At 40.3% G+C, this 25,123-nt stretch overlaps 1 protein-coding gene across 4 annotated transcripts in view; it reads left to right on the forward strand.

The window, feature by feature from the left end:
- The first annotated feature begins 1,142 nt into the window (after positions 1-1,142).
- The window catches only part of SRFBP1 (serum response factor binding protein 1), a 124,220-nt gene continuing 100,239 nt past the window's right edge, over positions 1,143-25,123 (forward strand). Inside the window, exon 1 of one of the 4 annotated variants that reach the window (XM_065599267.1) lies at positions 1,143-1,318. In XM_065599267.1, coding sequence (XP_065455339.1) covers positions 1,289-1,318 — 30 coding nt within the window. In that variant the 5' untranslated portion in view covers positions 1,143-1,288. The remainder of the gene's footprint in view (positions 1,319-25,123) is intronic. The other 3 variants (XM_065599266.1, XM_065599269.1, XM_065599268.1) reach the window with 3 other exon arrangements.

Genomic DNA, 25,123 nt, shown 5'->3' on the forward strand with positions numbered 1-25,123 from the left:
AGCTGTGTTTTTTCATTTCTTTTTTAGGCTCCAATTCTAAAAAGACTTATGCATGTGCTTAACTTTAAGCATGTGAGTAGTATCACTAAAATACTGTACACTGAAACTACTTACTTTCACTCGCTCATAACTTTCTCCTTTTAGGTTGAAACCTCCCATGTTTGATCTCTGCACAATTTTAAAACAATGTGTTCAACTTTTTTTTATTTATAAGAGAATGGGGAATAAATATATTGCTCTGTTATTAACATTGTTTAGATGTCTTGTGCAGTTTCAATTACCTGAATTTCAAACTGTGCTCACAGCTACTTTGCAGTGAGCCAAGTCTCCTTACATTTGAATTAAAACAAAAAGTAACTCTTCCTTTATTCAAATTCATTTCCCCAGGGTACCAAATTTCTTTCAGATTTCGAGGGATGTAGTATCTGAAAATACTATAGACTAGGTAAAAGCTTAAATTTTCAATTCCATGGCTGGTAACAAAATTTCAAACCCTGTGGGGCATAATGAAACTCAGACACATGGGGTGACTGGGTGGCTCCCCGATTAATTCTGTTTATAATTTTGTCATTTTTAAAAACTTGTTAGACATGTAATTTGTTTATTATATAAAATGCAGCAAGGGCTAGATCCAGTGAATCTAGAGGAAGGTATATTTGTTTTACAGGGTTAGAGTGAACAATTGCTCAGAAACTTGCCACTCTGCATGTTATGCTCTTATTACTTTTTTATTAGTGCTATATGTTCGCCTTACAATGACAGCAACCACCATCAAATTGTGTCTGTAACCCACTCCGTGGGAAAGACCTAATAGCACGGGCTAGATGCTGTGAGAGGGTGTCTGTGTGCAGGATCTGGACACGGAGCCCTCCCCTCCCATGCGTGCTTGGGGGCTCCTTGCCGGCTCTGAGCTCTATCACAAAGCTCCGTTATTCAATGTATAAAAAGTCCTGACACAGCCATAAGCTGAAATCACTGAAAAACAAAGGAAAAGTCTCTCCCCCCGGGCCGCCGCGCAGCGAACCCAGCACAACTTCCTCCAGCTCTGCCCCGTGGTGGCCGTGGTTCAATCAAGTCCGCTCGGGCCAGCGAGATGCCGCCGGTGCCTAGACTGGCCCTCACCATCGAGACGCCACCTAGAGCGTCTCCGCAACGCCGAGAGCAGTGCGCACGCGCGCAGTTTCGTTTCGTGCTTGTCTTTGAAAAGAGTGTGAGCCGTGGGGCCGCGCTTCCCCTCGCCACGGGGGCTACTGGCTCGCGTGGGCTGTTGCGGTGTAGTGGGGCCGCCATGGCGCAGGTGCTGAACCTCAACAATGAGGTGAGTCTGCACGCGGCGCCTCTCCCCCCGCACGTGGCCCTCGCCGGCGGTTTCCCGGCTGCTCCCTCCCGGGGCTCAGAACCCGGGGGCCTCTGGCAGGGGGGTGCGGCTCCCCGATGAGGGGCGTAGGGAGAGTGTTGCGGGTCGGGTCCCGGGCTGCGCATGGATGGATGGAGGGAGAGTGATGGGGGGGTCCCAGGCTGGGGCGAGTTGTTTCTTGGGCTTTTAGCTCATCTCCCATTTCAGGGGAGCCCTGGGATCAGGTATATTGTGGCCCCTCAAAACCTGGCCAATACCAGTCAGATGAGGCCTCGGTAGCTCTGCAGTGTGGCCCATGGTGCCCAGAGTGTTAAGTAGTGGCCTTATCAAATTCATGGTCCGTTTTGGTCAATTTCATTATCATAGGCTTTTAAACATAGTCAATTTCAGGGTTTCAGATATTTACACCTGAAATTTCACAGTGTTGTAACCATGGGGGTCCAGACGCAAAAGAGGGCGGGGGAGGGGATGCAAGGCTAATGTAGGGGGGGTCATGGTATTGTCACCATTATTTTGCGCTGTTGGTGACAGAGGTGCTGCATTCAGAACAGGGCAGCTGGAGAGCAATGGGCTGTGCAGACGAGGGCTGCATGGTATAGGGGGGTGTATCATCACTTTTGGGGGGCAGGGCTGGCCTTATGGCAGCCTCCACTAGCAGCTGGAGCCCAGTGCATGGTAGGCGCCACTGGTGGGGCACCCCCAGCCCAGCCTCTCCCTGGCAGATTTCACGGAGGGAGATCAGATTTCACAATCTGTGACACATTTTTCATGGCTGTGAATTTGGTAGTGACCTATTTATAAGCCTCTAGAAATGTTTGGTCCAAGTCCTGCCTCTGTCACCTGGATTGGGTGGACACAGGATAGTGTAAACTTCATGTTACATTTTCATGTTGACACCACTGGGATTGAGATGTGGCAGGTGGAGTTTTTGTCTCATGGGCTGCAGTTGTCTGGCTCCATGGGTTCCATTGGGCTGTGCCCCTTCCTGATCCAAGTAGCTGTAACCAACAGCAATGAGTACTAGCCCTTCTGCGTAGCTCAGAGTGATGTTTGATCTGATGGACTGTAATTTTGTTGGCTGTTCCCTTTTCCTTAAAAGTAAGAGCAGGTTCAACAGTTTCTTTCAGTTTTTAAAAACTACATGCATCCCTTTGGCTTCTGGCAGATTGAAATGCTGCCCTTAAATGGAGCTAGCCTGATTTAAGATTAATAAAAGATTAGGGTGCCATCACCGATGTTCTGGGTAATGTCCTAATGGAAAGCACAGACTTTCTCCCTTGAGGCTGCTGAGAAGAGAAAGGGTGCTGTCATTCAGTGACCCTAAGATCCTCTTAGTGCCAACTGGCAAAGGGTTCACTGTCATGTAACAATAACTCCTATCAGGTCTGACAAACACCTACATCTAACACGTTGCTATCCTCATATTTACATATTAAAATGTCTTGTAAGGTATTGAATGAAAGCCAGTAGCCCACTAGTCATTAATATAATTGTGATATGTATGTATTAACACTATATGGAGAATTTATACTTGCTGATGATATACTTTAAAGTCTGTAGTCAAACAAAGGGAGAAGCAGATTTTCTTCCACACAGGAGGGAAGGAATTTATCTCCTTGTCTCTAAAGTAAATTAAGCATTGTGGAACCAACACAAAGAGAGCCCCATTTGCATGTACCTCATCAGGAAAAGCTAGATTGACTGGGGGCATGTAAAATCAGCATACGAGGACACTGGAGTCTGAACCCCAAGAATTAATCGGGAAACAAATACAGTAAATTCTGGGGAAATAAAAAAGTGAAGCAAAAAGACACTTTGGTGATCCATCACTGGGAGCAGGTCTACACTTAAAACACTGTGGCAACACAGTTGCATTTCACTTAGGACACTACTACACCCACGGGAAAGCTTCTGTCAGCATAGTTCATCCACCTCCAGGAGAGATGGTAGCTATGTCAACAGGAGAAGCCCTCCTGGCTACATAGCGCTGGCTACACTGGGAGTTAGGTTGGAATTACTGTCGCTCAGGGGTGTGGATTTTTCACACCCCTGAGCCACATAGTTATATTGATGTAAGTTTATAGAGTACACCTGGCCCAAGAGAGCAAAGAGAACTGTGTCTTTGGATCCATGTTTTGGACCCTGGCCTGGAAGGTACTGGTAACTGAGACAGGTAGCCAATTGATATTCATCTTTCCGGAGATATTCTTTTTGGATTAATTGCGGTAAAACTAAAAACTCTACTTCTTTGTTCTGTTACAAATTACTGAATCTCTTAAAACATTTCTTCCTAATTTAAACTGTCATATTTTGACAGCAGTTTTAAATGGTCCTGCATTATTGAGAGCTTTCAAATTAGGGAATAAAATACCTGCAATCTGATTTTCTCCATCTTGTGAATGTGCAGGACAGCAGGGGGAGCATGAGACATAGTATTTGGGCCCCTATCTTGCAACTGATAGTTGAAGTTAGGACTGGTCTACAAAGGGGAAAATTTCCCATAACAAGTATTCTATGTATTCTTCAATAGGTATTCTGATATAATTTTGCTAATAGGTATAACACTGGTCTACAATTTTTGAGAAGTCGTCTGCTGCAGCGATAAAATGTGCTATTTATTATGTATTTTGATGTGCTGAATTCAAATATGACAATTAAAACAACTGGCTACTGTTTCTAAGATATTTAAGTTTTTACATTTTATGTCTATGTATATTGTGTAGATAGTAGAGTTTTAATCATAAATTGTAAACCTAGGTCTTTTCATGTGTTTATGGTTGCTTTACATGATAATATTTCACCTGTCCTGTTTATGTAACACTTTAAAAATCAGCAAAAGGGTTATATAAATAACATTTATTGTGAAACAAAAGGCGAAAAACTATTATGTACATAGTTTAGTCCTATTCAGTGTCTACTCAGCGCTTCTTGGCTTGTCTCTTGTATTCATTAATGGAGCATCTCTTGTCACTGTCCAGCAATAGTCTGCAAGCATTGATGGGCTCCATTTGCCCTGATAGCGTTTCCCCATTGTTGCAATGTCCTGATGAAATCACTCGCCGTGCTCGTCGCTCACTACTCCACAGTTCGGTGGAAAAAAATCTAGATGAGAGTGCAAAAAATGTATCTTTAGTGACATGTTGCAACCAAGGCTTTTGTATGCCTGGAGGAGGTTTTCCACCAACAACCTGTAGTTGTCTGCCTTGTTTTTTCCGAGAAAATGTATTGCCACTAACTGGAAGGCTTTCCATGCCGTCTTTTCCTTGCCACGCAGTGCATGGTCAAATGCATCATCTTGAAGAAGTTCACGAATCTGAGGACCAACAAAGACACCTTCCTTTATCTTAGCTTCACTTAACCTTGGAAATTTTCCACGGAGGTACTTGAAAGCTGCTTGTGTTTTGTCAATGGCCTTGACAAAGTTCTTCATCAGACCCAGCTTGATGTGTAAGGGTGGTAACAAAATCTTCCTTGATTCAACAAGTGGTGGATGCTGAACACTTTTCCTCCCAGCCTCCAATGACTGTCGGAGTGGCCAATCTTTCTTGAGGTAGTGGGAATCTCTTGCACGACTATCCCATTCGCAGAGAAAACAGCAGTACTTTGTGTATCCAGTCTGCAGACCAAGCAAGAGAGCAACAACCTTCAAATAGCCACAAAGCTGCCACTGATGTTGGTCATAGTTTATGCACTTCAAAAGTTGTTTCATGTTGTCATAGGTTTCCTTCATATGGACTGCATGACCAACTGGAATTGATGGCAAAACATTGCCATTATGCAGTAAAACAGCTTTAAGACTCGTCTTGGATGAATCAATGAACAGCCTCCACTCATCTGGATCGTGAACGATGTTGAGGGCTGCCATCACACCATCGATGTTGTTGCAGGCTACAAGATCACCTTCCATGAAGAAGAATGGGACAAGATCCTTTTGACGGTCACGGAACATGGAAACCCTACCATTACCTGCCAGGAGATTCCACTGCTGTAGTCTGGAGCCCAACAGCTCTGCCTTACTCTTGGGTAGTTCCAAATCCCTGACAAGGTCATTCAGTTCACTTTGTGTTATGAGGTGTGGTTCAGAGGAGGAAGATGGGAGAAAATGTGGGTCCTGTGACATTGATGGTTCAGGATCAGAAGTTTCATCCTCTTCCTCGTCTGAGTCAAGTGAGAATGATTCTGGTACATCAGGAACCGGCAGCCCTTCTCCGTGGGGTACTGGGCGTATAGATGATGGAATGTTTGGCTAATGCACAGTCCACTTTTTCTTCTTTGACACACCTTTCCCAACTGGAGGCACCATGCAGAAGTAACAATTGCTGGTATGATCTGTTGGCTCTCTCCAAATCATTGGCACTGCAAAAGGCATAGATTTCCTTTTCCAGTTCAACCACCGGCGAAGATTTGTTGCACAAGTATTGCAGCATATGCATGGGGCCCACCTCTTGTCCTGATCTCCAATTTTGCAGCCAAAATAAAGGTGATAGGCTTTCTTAACCAGAGTGGTTATACTGCGCTTTTGTGATGCAAAAGTCACTTCACCACAAACATAGCAGAAGTTATCTGCACTGTTCACACAAGTACGAGGCATCTCTGCTCACTTTGGCTAAACAGAAATGTGTCCCTTTGCAAAATCAAACACTAACAAATAAGAGAGCACGACACTGTATGATTTCTAGAGCTGATATAGGGCAATTTGTTCAGCAGAGTGATGTAAGCGTCGTTATGATTGCATCATCCATGACATCTAGGAATAACATGATGCAATTCATATCATGTATGACGCAATACCAGCTTCAGATTGCATCATTCATTGTTTTGCCTAAAAAGCAAGTACTGTCCAAACCCAGTCATAGATTTATTCATAGATCCAGTCAAAGATGTATTTTAGTCATTTCTGGTTTAAATTGAGATCCCTTCCCTTTATAACGCACTTATCCTCCGCCATTCCCAAGTCAAGGGTCGTATATACTGACCCAATAGCATATCTTGAAAACTAGAGCCAATCAACAATTTTAAGCATCATTTTCGTTCTCAGTGACCCAGAATTAGTAAAGTTTGACGACATTTATTTCAGAAGCATTTTGGCTGTAGAGCAGTGTAATTCCCCTTTGTTGACACTAGTCTGCAGTAAATGTGATTTTAGTCTGGAATAACTACTCTGTTTTGGACACAGAGTAATTATTCAGGAATAAAATTACTTATTGTGGAGTAGAGTGTCAACATGGTAAATTATTCAGGAATAGATATTTGCTAATGCTGTGCTGGTCAGATGTCTGTAGACAAGCCCTTGGAGGGGGTGACACAGATGCAAGGATCACGCGTTTGGTTGGGTACGGTTGCCGACTCAGATCCCTACTATACACTAAGGTGATAGGAGCCTTAGAGCTTAAAGCTCGCTCTCCCTCTGACTTTAATCAGGTCATGAAATATAATCGTTTTGCATTCTTTTAACTTCTTGTAAGTTGGGTAGGTTCTGCGTGAAGTCTGTCTAGATCCAGACCTAGCCTTTTAACTTCCAAATATTCAGCATGATAGAAACCAGACAGAACAGTCTGTTTATATAAAATTGAAAAATAAACATGAGTATCTGTTTAGTGACTTCGCTCTTTGTGTGCTACCCCACTTGAGATTTGGGATTCTAAAATATTAATTTGTATTTGAAAACAAAATTGCAGTTCTACTCTCTAAAGTGTTTTAAAACAATTCACTGTGGGGTTCCACAGTTTCCAAAGGACTACGGTTACTTTTGTGCAGTTTGAGTATAAAGATACTGTTTTTCTAAGTGCTAATCATGTAAACTCTTAACTTGGATTTGAAAGTCATGTTGTGTACTTTTCTCCTTGCAGATTGATTCTGGTAATAAAGATTCAACTAATAGGGTTAACCATGTATAACTGAGGTTGTTTGGAACAGAGTTAACTATTCTGGATGAGTTTATGGATCAGCCAGAACTGAATCCAGCTTGCTTGTGCAGCTGTGTTGACTTTAAGTGCTAACAAGAATAAAAAGGACTACAAATAGGCTTGGCAGAATTCAATTTTTATTTTTTATAATTTTAACAGATATTGGTTTATTTTAAGATTTTTTTATTTATTTAAATTTTCTTGGTTGCACATAATTAGAGGGTCTAAGCATTTTTAATTTTTTTTATTTTTAAATTTTCACAGTTGTGGGAACTTAGAGTGGGGTCAGACAATGGGAATCTCACTATAATTTAATATCAGTAAACATTAACAAATAGTTTAAAAGCTTTCTATAATTATACTATGACAGTAGACATTGAGATTCAAAAACTTAAAAGATTTATAACTGTTGACACAATGTTGACAACTTGTGTTTTAACATTTACAAAGCAAATATTGATAAATCAAACACTAATGACTAAGTTCTCAAGCAACAGTTTTCTTACGTTGCCTACCTGTAAATTTTGATTACCATCAATAGAAATACTTTTTCATTGGTTTGTATGAATGGTGAACTGGACATTTACCGATAATCTAATCTTCCCAAACCGAAATATAAACTTATTTTTGGCCCTAAAGTAAGTAGACATGATTTTGAATACACAGAGGGAACATATTTTTGATTGTGTGTAATTTATACAGATACTTTTCAAAGTAGAACCACACTAGTAAAAATAACTAATGAATGTGGGAAACATGAGTGGTGAAGACAGGTGTGTTCCACGTCAGTTTTGGCAATTTTCATTTAGTGTTATCACAAATTGCATTATTTTGTCTTTAAGATAATAGAAGAGTTTGTGAAGTCCCAGAATTTGATACCAGTAATCATAAAAAATAATACAACTTAAAAATGAGTTGGCAAAAATCAAACAAACCCAAGCCACACAAATTTTGTGAAAGGTCCTGATCTCATTTAACATAATGCATTATTATACACTAGGGAACTAAGCAAAAGACTGACCACAGAATACATGGATATTGCACTAGAACATGCTAAATTAGAAATATCTTTTGAGTCAGTGAAAAAAATCCATATTGGAGTTACTCAAGGATGATAATATAGCTAGAAAATTCAGAGACGAGATAGTAGAGCTGAACAATAGTAGTTAAAGAAAAAAGCACTTTCAAACAAAGTATACAGGTAAGATGGGAGACTACTGGAGGTACTAAGTGATGCGGGGGAAATGTGTGGGTTATTTGAGAGGGTATTATGAATATTCTTGATCTTGTTAGCAGCTAATAAGGAGGAACAGAGTCTGGGCTCTGAAATCTTGTGGCAGTATTATGAGATATTGATGATTGACCATGGATTTTTAGGAATCTATAAAGAGAAAATAGAAGGGATACTGAATTTCTTATAAGGGAATCTAGTGTTTGTATTTAAGATCTTCATCTTGCAGGCAGAGAGGAGCTTCACCATTTTCCATCTTGGGCATGTGCATCTTGGACATTCAGCAGAGAATCTAAGCTGAATACCAGTCAAGCAAGTATTCTTAAAAAGGACAGTTGATGCTCAGCAAAATTTAAAATTATTTATATAGAAAAAATATATTTTCTGGGAAACTAAACTGAAATAAATTACATGGGCAATTGTAATAGACCAGGTGGAGCACTCTGTCCTACGTTCAGGAGATAGTGGAAATTGACAGCATTGGACTAGTTTGATTGCATTGCCTGAACATCCAGTGTTTCTCTTCTCTTAAAATCCAAACCAAATACTGATCCACAAATTGAAATGCTTCAAATAAGCTGTTGAATTTTTTGTTTTAGAAATGTACACTTTTTTTTTTTATGGCTGCAAAGAGAAACATTAAATGTCACATCTATTTAAATAGTAATTTATAATTGCTGACATAGTTGAATTGGTTTTGAGAACTGTAAGGGCAAATATTTGGTTATTTACTAAAGGCACCTCCGGGATTGCAGAAGGCTTTTAAAGCAAGGTCTACAGTCATTTAACGCTGTAGTCACCTGCTTGGTTTTTTTTCCATCCTGTAGTGGTACATCATGGAGGTGATCTGAGCCTACTAATTCCAGCCAATGTTTTAAAGATGCTTTTTGGAAGCAGAGAAATTTCCCAGCTGCTTTTCTCAAATGCCTTTTTATTTTGGGAACCCAATTACCCACATTGTGGATATCCAGTCTGAACTATGACCATGTTTATTTACAAGTCGTATGCTTGTAGATTTTATTTGAATAGGGACTGTAGCTTGTCCAAGATTCTTTGAGTAAACAGTACTGTTTATGCTGTTTTGTATTTTTCTGGAAGCATTTATCAAAACAAAACAAAAAATCTGAGATCTGATAACGTTCAAAAGATTTCAGAGATACTTGTCATTAAGTGACAGCTGACAGGTTGTTAAGTTGACAGTGTTGATGTCCTGCTGGGAACTAGACTGAGGCAGAGGAAATTTATCTCCTCAGTGAAGTATATGTGAAATCAGATTTTCAAAATTGCTCTAAGGTAAGGTCTGGTACTCTTAATCTTTTTTTAAGTGTTTAACTTACTTTTCACAAAAATACAAAAATTTCAAAAATTGGTTTAATACATGGTCTAGTAATCTGACGCATTTTCTGTATCTAATCTGTGTCAGGCATTGTTAATCTGCATTCAGATTTTTATGGATTTAATTTCTGTAATTTAGAATTATTCTGTAATCATCTAATTATGTACTGTTTTGACTACTTTTGATATTACGTTGCTATTTTCCTTTAATTATTAGTATATCTGAACAGACAGAGTTTGATAACAATGTTAAAAAAAGATCTGTTGGTTTATGGTTGTAATAGATTAGAAGAGTCATATTAGTGTAAGGGAACCTGGACTCCAATTGTCACATCTGGGCTTTTTCAGAGGCTGGGCAAAGCAAATAAAGAACTTCCTATATCATGGAGGGGTTAAAGAAAGGTTTTGAAAAGCTTTCTTCAACCTGTTTCCTAAACGTTTCTCAATGAGAACTTTTTCACTGTTAACATTCTCCTTCCTCTTTCTCTCCTCCCAAAGGATGGTCTGACTCCTAATCCCAGTCAGTCAACCTCCTTCTCAGAGCGCACACCCCTTCTAAAGAGTGCTGAAGCAGTTACTAATTTTCTCTTTGCCAACCCCTGAGCGTGAACTACTTAATCATACAAAGTGATTGAGGTGGGCTGGAGGGCCCTGCAGCTGATCTCTGGGCTGAGGGGTGCCACGAGCCTGGCCTCTGAGGGGTAGGGGATGCGGGTGTCTCAGCTGGGGGGTGCCCCGCAGCTGGGCTCTGGGTGGAGGGCATGTGGGTGTTGGGGAGCTCCCTCCTGTGCTCTGTTGGGGCGGTGGGAGAGAAATAGGAACTTGGTTATCATAGGGGTTCTCTACTCTCAGGGGAACTTTTTTTGTTTCTGTATTGTTGCGGCCATACTTACTGACAGGTATTTTGAAATAAATTACCCAAATAATTGAAACTGGAGTTATATATATACTGTTTCAACAAATAAAATATGCAGAATCTTAAAATATAGTGTGCAGAATTCCCCCAGGAGCAAAGTGTAGAATTTCCCCCCACATAACTGCACTCAAAACCAAAACAATGCAAAACTTGTAGGCTCTAAAGTCCACTCAGTCCTACTTCTTGTTCAGCCAGTTGCTAAGACAAACAAGTTTGTTTACATTTACAGGAAATAATGCTGTCCGCTTCTTATTTACGATGTCACCTGAAAGTGAGAACAGGTATTCGCATGGCACTGTTGTAGTTGGCTTTGCAAGGTATTTACGTGCCAGATATGCTAAACATTCTACAAGTGGAAGCATAATCTTTTATCTTTTTACAGTGCAAATATTTGTAATAAAAACAATATAAAGTGAACGCTGTACACTTCGTATTCTGTGTTGTAATTACAATAAATATATTTAACTTTGGAGAGAAAATATTTATAATTTAAACTAGTATTCTGTTTAACAGTGCGATTAAAACCGCAATTAATCACTCTCATGATTAATTGCGATTATTTTTAATCACTTGGCAGCCCTAATTTTTAGTTATGTTTTAACTCGTTACTTAACATGTTTCTAAAATTTAGTGTAGACAGAACACAAACATATGTTGCCAACTCTAGCTACAGTCTTCATTACAGTGTTAGCTCAAGTTATCTATACTTGGAGTAACAAGTTAGCCTAGCTAAAGTAAGGGCGGTCACACTGCACAGCACTGGAGCAATTCAGTTGGTATTAGCAGCACAAGGTAGTTGAGTCCTCTCTGCATTAATAGCTGGAGTATCCGCAGCACTTGAGCTTCAGCCCCCCGCACCCTGATGGACCAGCTAGCTCAAGTTTAAAGGATCACTTAATTTGAGCTAGCGATTTTTGTGTGTGCATGGGAATCAAGTTAGGAGCAACACTCGGATTACACCTCAAGTTAACACTGCAGTGAAGACATGCCCTAGGTTTAAACATGACTAGCAGCAAGCATTTGTTCTGTCTACACTAGAATATTCAACATATTAGTTAAAACATGACTAAAACTTCAAGTGTAGGTATACCGTAATGTTTCCAGAGGATAACTCACTTTCTTTTCTTGATCTGGCAGTGTTACCTGGAATGTTCTATCTTCAGTATGGTCATTTAATTCTGTGTTTATATCACTATCTTATGGAGTTTTAAAGATATAATTCAACAAATATTTGACTTTTGTATTTTATACATATAAAAGGAAACCCATGCTTTGAGAGAGTGGAATTATCCTTCCATGTGAGCATGACTTGTTTAAAACACAGTGGCAGACATTTTGTGTACTAATCTTTTAGTATTCCATGATGTGTGACTTCAAAGTATTAGAGTTTCAAAACTAGTTTTGAAACAAATTCATAATTTAAAACAGCTATCTCCTGTATAACTGACACGGCTATGTTCAAAAATTGAATGTTGATTTGCAGTCTGTCAGCAGAAAATTTTAACTAAGGCTCTGAATGTGCATCTGAATAGGTTTGATAATTCCATTTTTATTTCCATGTAGCACAGTGGGGTGGATAGGCAGGAAAAGGAGGAGGAAGGTAGAAAGTTGGAGCAAAGTGGAAAGATGAGAGAAGGGACTTTTGAGAAGGAGTAGAAATATGGAGAATAAGATGCTTCTTTCATCTATAGTGCATATTACCCTCCCCAACTGTTTTTCCCTAAAGAAACAGAGTGATAAGAATACAAACTAAAGTAATTTATGGGGGGAGAAAGGAAAACCTTTCATCTTGTAAACTCTTACATCCATTGCATACAAGTATGCTTCCAGTATTTACATTCATTAGGCCGCAATTGTCTGTTCCCCCGTCCATCCTCTCCTCTTATGTCTAATTTTGCAGTGATCTTATATTGAAACAATATCTTGTCCATGGATTGATGACTATAAACTTACATGAAAACAAGATCTGTGTTTGAACATATTTCTAGGAATAAAGAAGAAAAGGATTAGAAAACATGTATAGTACACCAGACATATTTCTATTTACAAAGCCTTCTAAAGTTTTAATATATGGTCCTAGGTACAATAGTCTGCTGTCAGAAAATATATGTGTGGATAAACTAAATTCTTCTGAAAAATTTTGCTAGATGGCAGCACATAATCAGCAACTACTCTTGTCAGTGACAGCTTTAGAGAGATCTATGTCATATATATGTTTAATAGGGGAAAAAAGGATTGTTTTTCATCTGCAATATAGAGGAGTACAAGAGTGAAACTGATTACTGTTCACAAATACAGTTAAAACTTGAGTTTATTAATCATAACCAATGCTTTTAGGCACTATTGGCCTATTTCTGGTCTGTGGGACAGTACACTAGCAGAGACTGAAAGTACAGAATTTGGCCTTATTTGATTTTTTTTTTATTTTTTTTTTTTTAAGTTTCTTAGGTTTTGGAAACGTGTTGAACAGGTGGCCAAACAACTGAGGTAGCAAAAACACAAAATATAAAAAATGCATGTCATATATGTACATGTTAAAGTCCAGTTGTAACAAGGTGTCATATTTTGTAACACAAATTAAATCCCCAGAGAACTGGCAGTGGTGATCCATCACTAAGGCATGCTGAAACAGGATAAAACTGATATGATGGTTCAAGGGAAATAAATGAAAATAATCAACATTTTTGTTTGTATATGCAAGCATTCATCATAATACCCATTTAACTGATTTTTCGTGGTGTCCTTCCACCGTGCGCGCCTGCCCCCCCTCCTCCCCCCCGACCCCAAATAATCTTGTGGACTACCTAACAAATTCTCTCCAAACTGAGTTTTAAAAATGATGGGACCTGTTCCTGCAGAAGTCAAAGGCAATACTCCCATTCATTTTATTGGAAACAGAACTGGACCATTAAAAGGATTGTATAAACCAAAACTGTTTAGTTCCCAGTTGTGGAAGTTAGGGTGAAAAGCAGTCCTTCTTCCTGAGTTTAATAATCTTTGCATTCTCCATGCTTATTTTGATTGCTCTATATTTGTTTGATTTTAATTTTAAAAATATCCCTTTGATCTGGGAAAAAGGTTTAAATCCAAGTCTATCCAATGGTGGGCACTGCATAGCTCTCAGATTAATAAACTGTTGATCTCCACTCACCTCCCAGAAGGTGTAGGTTAAGTTTTATGTGCACCTTGACTTGTGGTTCTTGCTCAGTCTTGACCAAGCTGAAATAGAAAATTCCATTAGAGGATTGGACCAGAGATGTTTAAATTATTAAGCATTTTAAATAAGGAATGTGCTCTGGAGAAAGGCCCCTCCTCCCCCTAACCACCCCAACTTGAGCAATGAGGAAATGAATGACTATTTGTACCTGGAAGAGATTTGGGCCCATAGAGATGGTAGGAGTTGTAATCAGCACTATGCAGCCAGAGGAGTCATGCCATTGGGACAGCGAGAGTAGTTGCTCTTCTCTCATGTCATCTTGTTGAGGAGGAGAGGAGATAATGGGTTAGTGCTCCAGGCCAGAAGCTGCTTTCTCGTGGGTGGGTTTTTCCCCCTTTACTTTCCATGTTTCCTTGCTGTTCTATTATAGTATATTTGCAGCAGCAGAGTTGGGGTGAAAAAGCTAACATTCTAAATTTCTGAAATGTTCTGTGGGGTGCTTCCAACAGTGAGATGTTTAGAAAGGAAAGCTGAACTTGTAGTTAAAGCACTAAAGTGGGTCTGGGGACACTTGAATTCCGTTTAACTGTCACATAATCTTACTAAGTTTATGAACAGTGCCTACCTAGCACAACAGGGCTCAGATCTCAGTTTGAAGCTTCAACAGTACACTGTAATAGCCATTTTCACTCTCTTGTTGTCACTGTTAACAAGTCCAGTAGGAAAACGTGGCGTGGGGGAGCTGTTGGGAGATAGTAGGGTGTCCTTAATGGCAGTGGAAATCATCTTTATTTTGACTGCAGATTTTTTAGTCTATTATTTATTAGACTACAACTTACCAGAAAGTCTTTTTGCACTGCTGTGTGTGTATGTGTTTGTAAGGTGTGCTGGAGCTCTTAATTTCTAAATTTGTATTTGTTATACAACTGAACTATATCACTCCTTATATAAGAAGAAAAAATAATATGTATATAAAACACGAGTGAAAATAGCCATAACTTATGAAAAAAGACCAAATATATTAACTTTCAGAGGCCTCAGACTACACACCAGAATATATTCTCTCTGTGCCCAAGTTGAATTCTTAAGCTTGATTGACAATCAGAGTGAAGCCAGAGGGAAGTTTTGATTTGGGGATCTGTGTATCTCACAGGGGACTGTGCATTCCCTTATTTATGGGTAGGCTGGTTTGTATGTTGTGCTATGTAGCATGGATAAGTATTGTTCTCCAGGAGCTGGCCAGATAGTGGTTGTGAGGAAATTTCCACAGCTAAGATGAGAGAAGCAAATAGAAAATCAGTTGCTGGATTCTTATTCCTTGCCTTCCTTTTCTCCAGAAATGTTATTTCTCAACTTGTAAATTGAATGGCCAAACACATTCTTTCATGGTATGGAGATACTGGCTTCTGTATAATGAGAAAAACATGTATTCTCAGCCTCGTTGGGGTAGAGGGTGGAATTTGAAGGAAGGATGGGAAAATATGATAGGGAGATATGTTCCGACTGAAGCTGAGATGTCTGACGTGCATAGTTCAGGGCTGTGTAAATTAGTTTCTAAAATGTTTTAAACTATTAAATACAAAAAACATTGTTTACTTATCCACGTTAGACTTTAATCTTGCAAGTTTTACATGACTCTGCAATTAACACTATTAATGTCAATCTAATGGATCCCAGTGCAATCTGAACAAATGGGAACTACTTTGCTGTCCCTGAATGCAGTCACTCTGAGTGTGAAGCACCTTAAATACTTAACAATTCAGAGTTAATCCTCCATGATGTATATCTTCCATCATCCAAAATTGGTTCTTGACAGATTTCTCATTCATGTTTTCACTATAGCGCTCCACACTAGGACCCGTTTCCAATTTGTGTGGCACTTATCCAAGTTTGCACTACCATATTGAACTGTCATCATAAAATGAAAACTTTGAAGTTGTGTTAAAGGTAATGAACTCTTTTTTTGCTTTCACAGTTAAGGCTAGAGAAACAAGAACTACTTTTAATATGTGAGGCATCCTCTCACAAGACTCCCTCTTTGTCAAGAGAGTTGCTGAAACATTCAAATCAATTTGGATACCTTGTTTGAATACTTGGTGCATGCACCAAAAGAACAGACAAGGCCAGTGTGTCTTAAACTATGGTCTGTGTAGTTACCTGTTGGTCTTCACAGTGGTGAAGTGTTAGTCTTCAAGCAGTGACACTTATGTGAATTAAGTTTTTGATCTCCTCATTGCCTGTAAATTCCTGACCTGAAGTGGTTAGAAGATTGAAATTTGCAGGCAATGAGAAGATCTGGTACTAATAAGTACTATTGTACTTAGTTCTTCATCCAAGGAAAGGAATAGATAGATAATTGGGAGGAGAAAACCAAACAGCTGCACTGCTGAATTAAAGACCGTTTATATTTATTTTCTTCTCTCACCTAATACACCTCTACCCCGATATAACGTGACCCGATATCACACGAATTCGGATATAATGCGGTAAAGCAGTGCTCCGGGGGGGGGGGGGGGGCTGCGCACTCCAGCGGATCAAAGCAATTTCGATATAACACGGTTTCACCTGTAACGCGGTAAGATTTTTTTGGCTCCCGAGGACAGCGTTCTATTGAGGTAGAAGTGTACTACTTTTTCTATGTAACCAAGGTCTGTTGATGCTGTGCGGAAGGTGTTGGATTTGGGCTGTAAACTTGAGGTAGGTTGAGGGGGAGAGGTTTTTTGATAGATGAAGTTCAAAATATGAACGTTTGAGAGCCACTAGATAAACCTATTGGGGAAGAAGAACTTTTCAGGCAAGCTATTGCCATTGAAGAACCTACTTCATACCTTTTTTTTTTTTTTTTTTTTTTCCTGTTCACACTGGTGTGGGAAGAGTGTTGAGTGGGACAGAGAGAGAACTTACTTTATCAGGTTGGGCTGACATTCCCCCATCTTCCTGGTCCAAAATAAAAATAGTCAAAAGACAGATACCAGATGGGACCTTTTTTAATATCCCTTTAAAATGGTTTGGTCTTTTTGAGGCCATATCTTAGAAATGCTGCTCTACAGAATCTTATGCTTTTTATTTAAAAAAAAAAAAAAGTTAATAGTTGGCATCAAAGTTGATATGCGCTTAAGTAATTTTGTATACAACTTATCTTTCCCTTTTATTACATTTCTTTAATCACATTGCTGAGGAATCTTTATTGATTGGAAAAAACACTAATCCTAAATTATAATTTTCAAAGTAACTTTGTCTCTAGAGGACTAAGCAAGGCATGAGAAATCATTAAAGCAAATTTACTGTCCGTTTCAAATTTTTCCTCTTTACCAAATGTATTTTTCATGCTTTAGCCAAGTTGGGCTGATATAAAATTTTAGTTAGTGTGTGTGTGTGTGTGTGTAATATATATATATATTTTTTGCTTTGACGGCATGTGTTATAAATGTGTAGGGTGTTATGAAGGAAAAAAGTATGTACTCTTTAACCTCTGAAATACTTGGCAACAGTCCTCTTTAGCTCTATGGAAATACATGTAAAGCTTTTTGTTTTACTTTTGTTCCTTTTAAATAATCCTCAATACGACAGTTTCTGGAAGAAAAACAATGTATAGTTTGGTCTTAAGTTCTGCCTAAAATGATTCAAATGTTAAATTACTGACATTCTTTTACAGACCATCTAGATGTCCTAAGGAAAAGGTCTCTTTAAAGCTTATGAAATTTCCAAATTTATACCATGTGAGAGAGAATTCAGAGGAACAGTACTTTTTCTAGGAACTCTTCCAGCAGCTGTTTTTAAAGTTCCTAGAGATGCCACATCATCAGTTATACTCTATTAACGGCAGACTATGATCAGCAGATCACACAGATTTTTTTTCAGCAGATTGCAAAAGTAATTAAAAATGTAAAGCAATCCAGTCTTTGCTGCCAACTATATTGTACACAAGCAATATCAAACTCCTGTACTTGAGAACAAGAACTGAAAGTTTTCCTTAGCTCTCAGTAGTTTATATAAAAGTGTGTGTGGTAGGCCACGTAGGCTAGTTAGGTGCTCTCATAAAATAAAACATCTGTGGTTCCTTGGTATGGCAGTGTATAATAATGAAAAAAACATGCGCACACAGTCATGAGAAACTGCTGTAGATTTTTTTTATTTTTAGCATAGCTGCAGCACACAGATTATGCTATATAATATAGTTTACCAGTACTAATTTATTGGTGTATATGCATGTGTAAAGGACAAATGATTTTAAAAGGGGGAGGAAAAGCAACATACTTCAGTATGGCTTGCTATTATCTGCATAATGCAGAATTCCTTCTCTGTTCAGCTTTTGATTGTTAGTTTGCATTACAGGCTTGATGTGTACAAATTCATGAAGAAAAATACAGAGTGATTGTGAGAGGAAGGAGGGGTTATGCTACAGTTTTTTTCTTCCAAATTAGAATGAAGGCGCTATTGAGGTCTTTTTTCTAGAAAACTAAGAGCGAATAATAGTAAGTGATTATGACTGCTGCCTAATTGGAGCAGTGTTGATGAACTTCCATTCAATTTGGCTCATGTTATGGAGTTAAATAGCTGTGACATTCTGATTTCTCGTCTCTAATACAGAAGTTACCAGATAATCATTAAAAGTTCACTGAAGTCAGTGGAAGTCTTCGTGTTGACTTCAGGGGGCTTTGAATCTTGCCCTAGGCTAGGATGAAATAAGCATGGAGTAAATTCTGTGTCCTCTTGCAGCTGTTCAGTATAGTACTTAAGTCTTTTTAGACTTATTTTTAAAAATGACTTAACTGAGATATCTGCTTTATTGGGAAAATGCTCCAACGTGTCTTCCAGGTTCTATAGTAACAGCACTGTTCACTATACTATAGTGTATTTGAACTCAACACTTAGACTAGATTGTAGATAAATGTTACATAGTTTTTAAATGCAAGTATTCCACTCGAATTTATGTACTCTGTTCTGTGAATGTCTGGCTTCTTAAGGTGTCATGGCTTTCCATTTCATAGTTCATATTTAATTAAAGGCTAATATCGTATGTGGCATAGGATTTGAGTAATCATTCTTAGAGTATCTCCATTAAAATCATTGTGGAGTTTGTTGTAACCTGGAGATTTCCAGGGTTATCTAGGCACTCTGTTTCACAAACTTAATTTGTTGTCTGAGATCCAGGACTCTGTTCATTCACTCAGTTAGGTATTGGAAGCTGACATATCATGTGGTGCAGGGCTTGTTTAAAAAAACTTCCTCTGAGGTCAGGGCCGTCCTTACCCATATGCAAAGTATGCAGCTGCATAGGGCACTAGGAAATTTGGTTCTCCAGCCCCTGCTCCACCTCTTCCCCATGGCCCCTGCTCCACCCCTGCTCTGCCCCAGCCCTACCCCCACCCCCACTCCACCTCTTCCCTTGAGGACTGCAGCAGGGGTTGAGCCTGCACTCACCAGGTGGCAATAAGTGAAGTGACCCGGCCCCAGCCTGCTCCGCGCCGCTGCCAAGTGCTGGGGGGAAGTTCCCCCTGTCCCCCAAGCCCAAAGGCTGGGAGCCTGGGGAGCAGAGCGGCACAGGCTGGGGCCGGGTAACTCCACTTCCAGTCATCTCGTGAGTGTGGGGTTGGGCACGCCCTGCAATCACCAGGCGGCAGGAAGTGGAGCGACCCGGTTCCAACCTGCTCCACTTCGCTCCGCCGACTCAGCCTGCTCCTGCTCCGCCCCCCCCCCCCCCCCATGGAGGCCTGGGGCCACACCCTCTTCCCTCCCTCCCCCTGCGGGGGGTTGCGGGGTGGCTGCGTAGGGCACCAAAATGGCTAGGGATGGCCCTGTCTGAGGTCAATCACACATTTATCATGAATCCTCACTAAGCAATCTCATTGAATAGTTACCAAATTGAAAATTCCGTTGTATTCAAATGGTCTCCAAGGATAGAAATGCATACAGTTAAACAGAAAATTGAAGCTAATTAAACATAAATTAATGGTAAAAATAGATGCACTGATATGTGTACAGTGCAGATAAGTTGTAATAATGAGTAGGAACAGAAGCTCAGAGTAAGACACAACATTTTAGTGAATGTCTGTAAAAATACTGCAAAGCTCTTTTTTGGAGGAGGTATGAGCAGGGTCCCTAAATAGTTTTTGTCTATTCTTGAAAATTATTTTGGATTAAATTAAGTGTGAATTTAAAGCACAGTAGCAATTCTGGAATAGCTTCCTATGTGGATCTGATTCTAGAGTAAGAGTGCCTTATTCTGGTTTAGCTTAATCCGCTTCCAAACAATAATCTCATTAAATCAAATTGTGAATAGACCACTTTCAAGCAAGGATTCTCTATACCGATTTTAAAGTTGATTAAAATGTTATTTATCTGGGAATCATCTCTGTGCTCTTCTCTTTTGCAAATTTCCCAAATTGCCCTCATTTTTTAGGAACCCTCAATTCAATGGAAAATAAGGGCTGGCCCTGCGAATGAAATCAGCCAATGGAAAACTAAATTTGCCCAGCACAAGGGAATCATTCCTGAGGATTCACATCCCAACTCTGAAATATTAAGGCAGCATTTCTTCTTTGAATAAAAGAGTGCTGCTGTAGGAGCTACTCTTTTCACTCGGAATTATTAGAAAGCCAATTGTTGGGCAGAACAAGCAGGAAAAGATGATAGGAATTTTGACTAAAACTATGCATCAGTGAAGTATTTAATAGTGTCTTAGAGCTCCTGAAAGCAACAGGCCTTGAATATCTGAATCTCTAAGATAAAATACAATTTTTCTCTTAAATTTGGAACTTCGGTGATACATCAATTTATTATTTCAAAGTATACAGTCTCTCAATATTTGGGGAAGCCATCTTCAGGCAGCATTCATGTCTCTCTTTTTCAGCATCACTTTTATGCCTGTATCCAGCATCCAATTTTGTGAGGGCTTAGGACAGTGGTCCCCAAACTTTTTACCTCACTGCCTTCCACTCCCCACCCTCCCCTCCCCCCCAGGCGCGGGGCAGAGCTGGGCGGTGCTCCTTCCCTGCCCCCATGGGGGCTGACCTGGGCCCCAGCCGGGTCCCTCCCGAACATTCTCCGTGCCCCCCTAGGGGGCATGCCCCACAGTTTGGGGACCTCTGGCTTAGGAGAAAATTGCTTAGAGACCTGACATACATGCTAGTATGGGGAGATGAGTAATTAGAAACAGATTCATCGAGAGAGGCCAATGAGAGCAGTTTTGGATGAATACCAGGTCAAGAGTAAAAGATCAAAGGAGACCCATCATGTGTGTAGCATAAGTGTCTGAGAGTGTTGAAACAGAGGTTGAAGTTGCCAGTGGTGAGTCTGGAAGGGTGTGTGTGAGGGGGATCCAGGATGGTGATGGAAAACAGGACTGAAGGAGTCTGCTGAGAAGAGGTTAGCAGTGCTTCTTTATGAGGAAGGGAGAAAGAGTAGCTGGAGTCAGGTGGAGTGAGAAAGTGGGATGCCAATGCTATTACCAGAGTTTAAGGGTAAGAGAGGTGTGAGAATGGCACTATACAATGGCAATGGAGACTGAATCAGAGTGAAGGTTTTAGTGGGAATGAGGAGTGGGAGAGCATGTTTAGTTGTTTGAAGTAGGCATTCCAGGGGGTACAGAAGAAAAGGGTAGTTGATGAAGTGATGAATAGAAAGGATGTTCCCCCTTGCGGAACTGGTCTGGTTAGAGGAAGGAAGGAAGGAAATGAGGGTAGAGTCAGTATTTGTCCAAATATCTCTAGAGCCAAAGATGGAAGTGAGAGGTTGATGGGGGGAAAAGGGTGTGTAGGAGAGGAGGAATTAATAAACTAAAAGAAGAGATCACACAAATGAAAATGGGAGAGCAGGTGGTGGTAGTGGGAGGTGGGGAAGGGGAAGATGGAAAGGAAGAGATTCCCCAACAGACTGGTTAGTAGATGTAGAAAAGGAGTCATCAGTACTGAGACAAGGCAGTAGATTTTAGTAAATGGGATTAGCAATGGGAGAGCAGCTGTGTTGCTAAACCATAAAAATAGACTTGCTGAAACCTTCCAGGGCAGTAATAAGTAGCACTTAAAAGATGGTGGCAGTGATATGTGGCATCTCATGTAGTTTGGGGCCTTATAGGCTGTTTGGGGGAGAATTAACTACACAGGTAGGAGCTTTATATAAAAGTACACTGTCAATCAAACCTCTAGCAGGGATATTTGAAGCTCTTTATTCCTTCTCTTTCTTATCCTTTCCCATGGGCTTCACTCCCACTATTTGCTTTTTCTTGCAGAAAAAATTTGTGTGTAGAAGGCAAATTACTGTTCCCCTTTTAATTTCAAACAAAATTCAATATCAAACTTTGTTAAACCTGTGCTCTGTCTGGCTTACTCTGTAAATGCCAGGTGAGGCACAGAGTTCTTACTGAAGGAGACAAATACACAGAAATGATAGAAGTACCCTCAGAGGAGGAGCTTTTTCTTGTGGAATATAAAAACTTGCTAACACATAAATTATCCATGTGGCTATGTTTCACAATCTGGCTGGCCAATAATACCAAAGCATACTTGTGGGCAGCAGAAAGCCCTCTTCATCTTTTGGCATCTGTAATAGTCCCAGGCAAATGCAGGGTATTCACCCTCTCCAAATAAAATAGGAAAAGGACTGAAGCAAATCTGTGAAACTTGTAGATGAAATTAAAAAAAAAGAATGTTTTGGAACAGATACAACAGACGTGGAAAAATGCACCTTTTGAATAAATTCACCATACTTCTGATTTCGTTGCCTCCTATTCTCTATTCTTTCCCTATATCCTAGTTTTTTGCATCACAAGTACCAGCTTGTGTCCCCAAGCGCAGTAGTAAATTTTTCTTTCACGTTATCACCCTCTAGAAAACCCTATTTAAAAATCAAGCAGTTGGTCAGCTTCAAACATGTTTTTATCAAAGCTCCTTTTTGTGGCTTTGATTCAATTATTTATTTGAATAAAAGAATCCAGTCCTACTCCCTGAGCCTCAGTTTCCTTGTACTTGGTTATTCTGTTTGAAATGTACTCATATTCTTCATCACCTCTGTACAGCTAACTTTGCTTTCTGTGTGTGATATTCACTGGTTGATGTTAAGGTGTTGATATCTAGAGTATATAGATTTTTTTTTCTAAAGTTTAATAGTGTTGTATTCATTGAGCTTAATAGGTTAAAGTAGTCAATTATCTATCGTAGGACTTATATTTCCCAAAAGGGGAAAAAAGACCAAAGAGATTATTTCTTTAGATAAACTTACATCTAGCCAAATTTCTATGACAAAAGCCTGTGGAAAATGTGAAGACGACTTCCTAAGAGTAAAGTTCCCCTTTCAAGCCTTGCAGAGCCTTGACATTTTTGAAAGTCATGACACTTGTGTAGCCCAAGTTATTACAGAAAGAACAGATGTACAATATTCATCTAATATGAGCGAACAACAATAGGTGGGAATCTTATAAGGAGAACCTTTTAAAGTTTTAGTTTAGTTCAAGGTATGTGTTTATTTTGGGGGGAAGAAATAGGAAGTAAATGAATAAAAATATCACCTAGTATTACACTGTACTGGAGTGCAGTTGTACACTATTCATTTGAAACCTTTATTGGCCTGTATGAAATGAAAACTGAGGAAGAATAAAGAAAAGAGGATGGTGACACAGAAGGAAGAGGAGGAAGGAGAGGTTATAAAGGAAGAGGACCCATAGGTTAGGGTTACCATATTTAAAAATTAAAAAAAGAGGACACTCCATGGGGCCCTGGCCCTGCCCATTCCCCGCCCGGCCCCAACTCCGCCCCTTCCCCGCCCCCTCCACTGAGCGCCCCGCATTCCCCCTCCTCCCTCCCAGCCTCGCGAAACAGCTGCCCGAGCACTACCGGCTTCGTGGTTTGCCCGGCAGCCCCCAGACCTCCAGACTCTGCGCCCCCGGATGGGCGCTTCCCCAGCGCAGCCGGAGCCCGGGAGGGGAAGCTCCCGGCTGGGGGCGCAGGGTCTGGAGGTCTGGGGGCTGCCTGGCAAACCGTGAAGCCGGTAGCGCTCGGGCAGCTCGGCTCTTCAGCTGCGCAGAGCTGAGGAGTCTGGAGGGAGCAGCAGCCGCCGCCACCGCCGTGGGGGAATCTGCCTGCAGCTCGCAGCCTGCCGGAGTTGCTCTAAGGTAAGCAGGGGACTAGTATTTTCCCGGACATGTTCGGCTTTTTGGCAATTCCCCCCGGATGGGGATTTGAGGACCAAAAAGCCGGACGTGTCCGGGAAAATCTGGACGTATGGTAACCCTACCATAGGTCTGTGATAAAAACAATAAAATGTGATCATGTGGGGGTTTTTTGTGTGAAAAATGTCTCCCAAGATCTCCTGGGATTGGTAGAGCAAGTCCAGGTTGCTTGTTCTATAGAGGATGACCTTTTTCTGCTTATAAGGGTAGATGCTAAATCTGTTACTAGGAATGCAGTGGTCCCCTGATTTATTTAGCTTCACAGGTCTGAAAACCATGGCTAGAACTTGAGCAGAGTCCACCAGAAATGGTTGAAAGGACTCCAAATTGTAGCCCAATATTATCTGTTTAAGGGCTATATGCTGGACTGAATTGCTTTGTTGAATTAGGGCTGTAGCACTCAGAATCTTAGAAGGGTGACCAGACAACAAGTGTGAAAAATCGGGATGGGGGTGGGGAGTAATAGGAGCCTATATAAGAAAAAGACCCAAAAATAGGGACTGTCCCTATAAAATCGGGACATCTGGTCACCCTCCTTATAGGATCCCCTAAGTGAATAGTTGTATTTGCTTCAGACTGCTCAAGGGGAAATGAAATGACTATCCATTTGTGGGCTGATATATTTGAGATGAAGAAAATAATTGTCCAATTACATTTCTTTAACAACTAAAAGCTTAAAGATGAATTAGGACATGGGTGATTTAAATAGATTCATAGATTCATAGATTATAGGACTGGAAGGGACCTCGAGAGGTCATCGAGTCCAGTCCCCTGCCCGCATGGCAGGACCAAATACTGTCTAGACCATCCCTGATAGACATTTATCTAACCTACTCTTAAATATCTCCAGAGATGGAGATTCCACAACCTCCCTAGGCAATTTGTTCCAGTGTTTAACCACCCTGACAGTTAGGAACTTTTTCCTAATGTCCAACCTAGACCTCCCTTGCTGCAGTTTAAACCCATTGTTTCTGGTTCTATCCTTAGAGGATAAGGTGAATAAGTTCTCTCCCTCCTCCTTATGACACCCTTTTAGATACCTGAAAACTGCTATCA

The sequence above is a fragment of the Chrysemys picta genome, chromosome 6, assembly GCF_011386835.1.
Source record: "Chrysemys picta bellii isolate R12L10 chromosome 6, ASM1138683v2, whole genome shotgun sequence".
Taxonomy (NCBI): Eukaryota; Metazoa; Chordata; order Testudines; family Emydidae; genus Chrysemys; species Chrysemys picta.